Raw genomic sequence first — 8,736 nt, 5'->3', positions numbered from 1 at the left:
GGAATTGAACGCAGGACCTTTGGAAGAGCAGGCAATGCTCTTAACCACTGAGCCATCTCTCCAGCCCTTACGTGTGCTTTTGTATGACTGTGTGCGTGTGAGTAGATGCACACGAATGCAGCTGCCTGCAGAAACCACAGGCATCAACTGCTCCTGGGGCTCCTGCTAAAGGCAGCAAGGATGCTGGGAACCGAACTCGGGTCCTATGCAAGAGCAACGAGAGCTCTTTAACCACTAAACCATCTCTCCAGTCCCTCAATCTTATTCTAAGTTTTTGAGACAGGCCCTCTTGGCCCTGGAATTGGATCTGTAGACCAGGCTGTTTGTAGCTGAGGATGACCTTGAACTCCTGATCCTCTGGCTGAGACACCTGGTATTTCATACCGGTACGTGGCTGGATGTCTAAGTTTCTGCATTATAAAGCTACATCAGACATTGGGCAAACTGTGAAACACCTGGTCTCAGAAACGGAACACAAAATTTGTTTTGTTTTGTTTTGTAAAACAGGGTTTCTCTGCGTAACAGCCTCGGCTACCTGGACACTGTAGACGATGCTGACCTCGAACTCTCAGAGAGTGACTTCTGCCTCTGCCTCCTAAGTGCTGGGATTAAAGCCACACCACCCAGGACAAAACACAAAATTTAAAAATGAAAGATCATTTTTAAAACCCCAATTTATCATTTATCTAGAATTTCTCAATCTTGGTACTACTGATTATTTATTTATTTATTTATTTATTTATTTTTGAGACAGGGTCTCACTATGTATCCCTAGTTTGCCTAGAGGTAGCTATGTAAATCAGGGTGGCCTCAAACTCACCTGTCTCTGCCTCCTTGGGTACTGAGAGTAAAGGCATGCTGACTTTCTTCTGGGGCCTCTCCAATGTAAGCAACATCCCAGGCCTAGACATACCAGAAGCCAGAAGTTCCCCGCCCTGCTTCTAACAATCAAAGGTAACCCAGATGATGTCAAATTTCTGTGTAGGACAACATTATATCCAGCCAAGAAGCAGTGTTTTATGGTAAAACCTTTAAATTGATTTTTTTTTCTTACCCAGAGACATGAAGAAGTCACAAGATAGCTGAATAAGATCAGTCATGGCTCTACCCAAGGAGGATAAGATCAGTCATGGCTCTACCCAAGGAGGATAAGATCAGTCATGGCTCTACCCAAGGAGGATAAGATCAGTCATGGCTCTACCCAAGGAGGTAGGAAGCAGGCAGAGAAGCTGAATTGTGAGGTAGAAAGGTCATATTAAAACAGAAACCCCCCGACGGGGACCCAAAAAAAAAAAAAAAAAAAAACCAAAACAGAAACAGATTAAATAAGAGCAAAATATCAACTACAACTCCTGTAACATAAATGCATGCATCCATTTGAGTGCCCTTTCTGTTGAGATCTCTTGTAGTCTATTAAAGACAGCGTCTTGCTATGTACTATGTGGCTCTGACTGGCCTACAAATCCTCCTGCTTCTGCTTCCTCAGGACTAGGCTCGCAGGTATGGGCCAACATGTCCCACTGCAAATAATGGTTTTGTTTCAGACAAGAAAAATATTTCTGGACCCTGATAACGTTCGAAGTGTAACTCTTGATCTAGTTAGTGAATTCGTTTTGCAATGCTGAGGACTGAATCCACATCCCCAACGCTTTTTGTTTGACTTCAGATGACACATGGTAGAAGACTGGCTTAAAAAACTTTCAACACTTTAATAAAATTCCAAAACTTTATTTACTTATTTATTTATTTTTGAGATAGAGTCTTACTATGTATCACAGACTGGTCTGGAACTGTATAGACCAGGCTGGCCTTGGACTTATAATAGAGATCTGCCTGGTCTATACAGTGAATTCAGGGCAGCCAAGGCTACACAGAGAGACCTGTCTTGAAAAACAGACAAACAAACGTTTTAACCCTTCGATGACCAGATAATACCTACAAGTCCATTCATAAATTCTTCTGATTATTGTTCAAGAGGCAGAAAGACGGAAGATTTCACTGCCTTTTGAAACTGTATTAAAATTAAAGGAAGACTAGGGGATTTTTTCAAATCCAATTTGGATACTTAAGAAAAGGCTATGAAAGTGTCTTCTAGCACTTCGTTGGCCCTTCCTGCCAGCTGATGCTTTAAAGATGTTTGCTTTGCAACAATAGTGGCCTGGCTGCAGCACGGGTGAAAAGCAGATCGGCCTTAAAACCTGTTCTAGCCAGCTCCTTCCTTCTAGAAGGTCTTCTAAAAGTCGAAGGATCTGGCCTGGAGAGATGGCTCAGAGGTTAAGAAGTCCTGAGTTCAATTTCCAGCAACCACATGGTGGCTCACAAACTATCTGTAATGAGACCTGGTGCCCTCTTCTGGCCTGCAGGCATACATGCAGACAGAACACTGCTTTATAAAATAAATAAATCTCTAAAAGGAAAAAAAAAAAAAAGCGGAAAGACCTAGAAATACAGCGTTAGACAAGCCTGCGCTTTTCCCCAGCTCAAGTGTGGGCATAAACCAGGTGAAAGAATGTTAGTGGGAGCCGGGCGATGGTGGTGCACGCCTTTAATCCAGCACTCGGGAGGCAGAGGCAGGCGGATCTCTGTGAGTTCGAGACCAGCCTGGTCTACAGAGCGAGTTCCAGGACAGGCTCCAAAGCCACAGAGAAACCCTGTCTCGAAAAACCAAAAAAAAAAAAAAAAAAGAATGTTAGTGGGACAGCCATCTCCAGGTGCACCGAGTCGCTGCACGGAAATGACTACGGAAAGCAGGGGAACATTTTGCATTTTGCCCGAACAACTTTTGTTTTTATGATCTCAGAATAGGGTATTTGTGTGTATGCAATTGTCAAATAGCCTACCAGCCTGGCTCACAGGCTCTTTGGGGGTGGGGGTGGGGGGCTTGTTAATTTAACTTCATCCAGCTGGGCAAGCCTGGGAGCCCTAATGAACTTGCTACAAACTTGCAGAGTTTGTCTGCACACAGCTCCCAACCTTCAGGAGTGCAGACTGCAATTTAGGGAGGACCTTTATGACCATGGACCCAGCCCTTCCTGCTTCTTATCAAAGCAGGTTCCCTTCAAATTCGCCAGAAAATTAAACTGTGGAACTTGTTATGAAAAGCTTGGCAGGGAAAGACTGGTACCCAGCCAGCACATTTTGCCACCTTTTCAGAAAACGGTAACGATAAGAGAATGCAGAAGGTTGAAAGAGTGGTAAGCAGGGAGGATTTTCTTATTTTCCTCCCACCCAGAGTTGGCTTCTCAAAAAGGAAATTAGGAAGGCTCGGGACCAACCTTGATTCATTCGGAACCAAGGTGAGGCCCACAGAACCGGCAGAATCCATGCTAAAAACTCATCCATCAGTCTTCTGAGTCACGACACCCAGACTCGGCTATGCAGTCTAAAAAGACGGAGGGGGAAACAGCCCCTAAGTTCCACAAAATTAAACAGACGGTCGCTTTTACTGTAGAACAAGCAGCAACACCTAAAACCACTTTCCCAACGACTGATTCACGTAAGTGTCTCTCGGTCTGGTAAGCTGGGCCGACGGTGCGGCTGGTCGTCGGACTCGTCCACAGCTGGGTCATTCTCTTCACCAGACTCCACATAGATGGGCCAGTCGTCCGCGTCACTTTTCCCGTGGCTTTCGGAAGAAGCCTCCCCCAGGCTAAGGTTGACGGGCATCAAATCGTCATCTTCATCGTGGGCGTCTGTGACACACGTACAGCCGTCACACAACCCGAAGCGCCGCAGCCCCTGGGACAGGTGACTGGTGAAGGTTCTTCGACAGCCTTTGCAGATGATAGGACGGTTGGATCTGTGGACCTGGCAGCAGAAGCGGAGGCGGTAAATGCAACAGAAAAGGGGTCGGGGAGCCGGAGAGATGACTCAGCAGTTAAGAGTGCTGGCGGGACAAAAGGAAGTACATTGCTCTCCCACCCCAGGATGCTGAGTCTGGTGGGAAATTGGGGATACAGCTTATTCTACATCCATATCAGGGGGAAGAGGCCCACAGTCTGCTGGCCCTGCCAGTTCTGGCCTCATGACAGCCATCCTTGAGAAAACCTGAATGTTCCCATGCCAGTGTTAACTTTCTAAGCGCCACCAGCCCGGCTTTAATCTGGCAAAAGAAAACGCCACCAAATTCTCTAAAAACCTACAGGGAACAGAGACGTGAAAGGCAGGCTCGCCCTCAGATTAGAAAACAGACAGTAGCCCTTGCAGTAACGTCACCGACACTTACGCTCAGGGCATGACTCCGAAGGTGCTCCTGCCGTGTGAACCTCTTGCCACAGGTCTCGCAGGGGTAAGGCCGCTCCCCAGTATGCGATCGGATATGCCGCTTGAGGATGCCCTTCTGCTTAGCAGTGTAAGGGCAGAAAGGACACTTGTGGAGCTTGATGGGGACCACCAGCACGTCACCTGAGGAATCCAATAGGCCGTAAACAGCATCAACCACAGCCAGCTTGCAGGGTGGGACTGGGAAACCCCATCATCCCAGACAGAGGGAGAGTCAACAACTCCACCTGCTAGCAAGCGGCAAGATGCCAGTACTTGTCCAATATTGTCTGGCTCCTGAAAGGTCAAAGGTCAAGTTTGCTAAGTGGGCTTCCCCCACTTTTCCTTCCCTGTGCTGGAGACTGAAGTCAGGGCCATGAGTGTGTTACACAAACAGTCTGTCACTAAATGTCATCCCTATACACCCAGCTTGGTTTCTGGTCTTGAGTATTAGGCTTTAATGGCTGAAACATCTCTCCAGCCCATAAAAGTTTTTTGCTGTTAAGATTTATTTTTTATGCTGTGCAATGTTGGTACATGCCTTCAATCCCAACACTTGGGAGGCAGAGGTAGGTGAATCTCTGTGTGTTCAAGGCTAGTCTGGTCTACTTATGTGGGATTCTCCTCTGTATGCTGTGATTACCACTGATTAATAAAGAACCGCAGAACAGAACTAGGTGGGGAAAGCTAGGCTGAATGCTGGGAGAAAGAAAGTGGGGTCAGAGAACAGCAATGTAGCCCCCAGCAGAGACAGATGCCATAACTTTATCCAGTAAGCCACAGCCTTGTGGCAATACACAGATTAATGGAGATAGGTTAATTTAAGATATGAGTGAGCCAGAAATACGCTTAAGCTATTGGCCAAACAGTATTGCAAATGATATGGTTTCTGTTTGATTATCTTGGGGCTCAGCACCCGGGAACAAACAAACAGTCTCCTACAACAAATTGGCACCAATGTGGCCAACTAAAATCCACTTAAAACCTGAGAGGGTTTAGGAAGGAATTCCAGGCACAAAACAAAACAAGACAAAACCAGAGTTAAGCATGGCTTAATGCCATGACTCCTTTAAGAGAGGTTTTCCTGGCCGGGCGGTGGTGGCGCACGCCTTTAATCCCAGCACTCGGGAGGCAGAGGCAGGCGGATCTCTGTGAGTTCAAGACCAGCCTGGTCTACAGAGCTAGTTCCAGGACAGGCTCCAAAGCCACAGAGAAACCCTGTCTTGAAAAACCAAAAAAAAAAAAAAAGAGAGAGGTTTTCCTGATTCAGTGATAGCAGAAAAAAGCTACACAGTTTTGAAATGGCGGTTTTCTGGGCATGAACTCTGGACCTTTCAGGAGTTTGTGGGCAGTGTGCTGCAAGTTACTTGGTGGCAGCATAGGCCAACTGGTTATCAGAGTTGAGGTGGTGAGGACAGCTCGTACTGGGCAGTCTCAGAGGCAGTAAATATGCTTCCTCCATGTTGAACTGGGCAGAGCAAGCAGGCAGGGCCATGTTGTCCCTAGCCACACCCACTTAGCATTAAAAAAAAAAGTGGTTCTAGTCAGAAAAGGATTATAGATACAATAAAGACAAATCCAGATAAAAAAAAAGACCTCTATGTTGGATAAATGTACATAGGGTTGGGACAGAGAAGAAAAAAGAGTATAGAGAGTTATAAAAAATAGGAATAAAGAAAAATAAGCCACATTATGTAAATTATTGTGTTTTCTTTGAATTTATTAACTATAAAGGAACTAAGTACAGAGAGACATTTCATTGTATGGGCTGCTAAGATAAACCAACATATATGTTTTAAAGGTTTCTTGATTTCAAAATATGGGTCAAAGGATATGTTGCTTTGGAAAAGAGGCTCTTCTTTTGTTTCCACAGAGGATGAGAGCCTGTGGAATCCTTCCAGATAATGTGGTTTGATGGACCAAGAGCCCCTGAAAGGTCACTGTGAACACCACCAAAAATTACTTTGCCCAACAAAAAGCAAGAAGCAGTTTGGAGAGAACTGTGCCCCAATTCCCTAAATGATTGTTTATAAACATTTGTTTACATTTAAAGGGAGATATGCCATAGAGATTTGCATTGGTATGGATCTTGGTTTATTGATACAAATTTAAGATCAATTTTGTTATATATGGGCCGGGCGGTGGTGGCGCACGCCTTTAATCCCAGCACTCAGGAGGCAGAGGCAGGTGGATCTCTGTGAGTTCGAGACCAGCCTGGTCTACAGAGCTAGTTCTAGGACAGGCTCCAAAGCCACAGAGAAACCCTGTCTCGAAAAACCAAAAAAAAAAAAAATTTGTCATATATGTATATTTCTGCTCTTAAGGTGTTTGTGCAGCTCATTTAAAAATGTGATGTATAATTAAGAAATATAGCTTAATAGATAGTCATCTATAATAGTCAAGCTTGTAGTCCTGTTAGGTTTTCTATATATACAGAGATATATTTCAGATAGATAGGTATTCTACAGATCTTTCAAAGACTACAGAATATGGGCATTTAAAGTGTTTTAAGAAGTTATGACTTTTCATAACAGTGAGACACATTTGCTCCTGGCAGCACCAATCACTTCAAGAGGAAGATAGGCATTGAAGAGGCTCCTCATGGAGCTTGTTAGCCATTTGGGCAAGAAACTCCTCTTGCCTGAACTGTCTGATGGGCCTATAGGCTGAAGATAGATGTTCTAACAGCAGAGAAGATCTCTGGGTGACTGTCCAGGCAGAAAGATGTCTCTGTCGATTCTAGAGTTTTGGAAGTTGCTAACAATGCACTTCCTGTTTACTTAGGTAATATTATATCCTTCTGGAGTTTTTGATAGAGTTGAAGAATATATTGCCAGGCGGTGGTGGTGCATGCCTTTAATCCCAGCACTCGGGAGGCAGAGGCAGGCGATCTCTGTGAGTTCAAGGCCAGCCTGGTCTACAAGAGCTAGTTCCAGGACAGGCTCCAAGGCTACAGAGAAACCCTGTCTTGAAGAAGAAAAAAAAAGAATATACAGTTATAGTTACAGTTTCTCTTAGTTATGATAAAAGATAGATATAAATATTATAACTATAATTCTTGCTTGATACATCTTGTTATATGTAATTTTACTATGTTAATGTAATTTTATATGTTATGTATATATTTTAATGTAATGTTATATGTAATTTTACTATGTTAAAGGGGAGTTGATGTGGGATTCTCTTCTGTATGCTGTGAATACCATTGGTTAATAAAGAAGCTCTTTTGGGCCTGTGATAGGATAGAGCAGAGGAAGCTGGGGAAAACCAAACTTAATGCTGGGATAAAGAAAGCAGAGTCAGGAGAAGCCATGTAGCCCTGCCAGAGACAGAAGCCAGAACTTTAGCCGGTAAGCCACAGCCTTGTAATGATACACAGATTAATGGGGATGGGTTAATTTAAGATATGAGTTAGCCAGAAATATGCTCAAGCTATTGGTCAAACAGTATTGCAAATAATATGGTTTCTGTGTGGTTATTTTGGGGATAAGCAGCCAGGAACAGCCTCCTATAACAGTCTACAGAATGAGTTTCAGGGCATTCAGGGATACATAGACTCGAAAACAAAACAAAATGGAATAGGTATGGTCTGCTTGGAGGTGTGTCATTGGGGACAGGCTTTGAAGTTTCAGAAGATCAAGCAAGGCCTAGTGTCTATCTTCTTCCTGCTGCCTGCAGATCAAGATAGAGAACTCTCAGCCCCTTCTCCAGCACCATGTCTGCCTGCACACTGCCATGCTTTCTGCCACGATGATAATGGACTGAACCTCTGAAACTGTGAGCCAGCTCCAATGAAATGTTTTATAAGACTTGCCTTGTTCATGGTGTCTCTTCAGAGCAACAGAAACTCTAAGAGAAGTAGTGTACTTGGGAATACATGTGCCATAAGGCATGACAAACTTGTGGCTGCACCTAGAAGTTTATTTTGTTTTTTTTTTAATTTTTTTATTTTTTGGTTTTTCGAGACAGGGTTTCATTTTAAACATGATGAGCCTGGGATTCCGTGATAACCCTGAAAGAAACCTAAAACCTCACCAAAATCTCGGGGAGAGGCATGCTTTCACTTTAATTATTGTTGACATTGGTTTTCCAGAACTAGCTCCAAAGCCAGGAAAATGCCAATATGCACCAGGGAAGATGGACAGAGCTGGATTTCTGGGGGTCACAGGCCGGCCAGTTTAGCAAAACTAGTAGGCTGAAGGTCAACAAAAGATACTGTCTCTAAAAACAAAGTAGGGGCTAGAAAGATGGATAAACACCTTAGAGCACTGGTTGCTCTTCCAGAAGACATGGGTTCAATTCCTAACATACCCGTGGCAGCTCACAGTCATCAGTAACTTCAGTCCAAGGGGATCTAGCGCCCTCTTCTGGCCTCTGCATGCATATGATGTACAGATAGATATTCACACAGGCAAAACTTCCATACATATGAAATAAAACAAATTTTCATTTAAAAAACGAAGTTGGGCCGGGCGG

The 8,736-nt window shown here is 44.2% G+C and overlaps 1 protein-coding gene across 1 annotated transcript in view; it reads right to left on the bottom strand.

Moving 5' to 3' along the window:
• Positions 1–2,698: 2,698 nt before the first annotated feature.
• Positions 2,699–8,736, bottom strand: part of Zbtb8b (zinc finger and BTB domain containing 8B) — a 7,754-nt gene continuing 1,716 nt past the window's right edge. The window contains exons 2-3 of the mRNA XM_026781811.1: positions 4,226–4,404; positions 2,699–3,807 (exon numbers count right to left, since the gene is read on the bottom strand). Of these exons, the coding sequence (XP_026637612.1) occupies positions 3,493–3,807; positions 4,226–4,404 (494 nt within the window). The 3' untranslated portion in view covers positions 2,699–3,492. The remainder of the gene's footprint in view (positions 3,808–4,225; positions 4,405–8,736) is intronic.

This window comes from Microtus ochrogaster, chromosome 10 (assembly GCF_000317375.1).
Source record: "Microtus ochrogaster isolate Prairie Vole_2 chromosome 10, MicOch1.0, whole genome shotgun sequence".
NCBI classification, from domain to species: domain Eukaryota; kingdom Metazoa; phylum Chordata; class Mammalia; order Rodentia; family Cricetidae; genus Microtus; species Microtus ochrogaster.
Note: the sequence above shows the minus strand (reverse complement) of the source record. Positions and strands in the feature narration are given on the sequence as shown.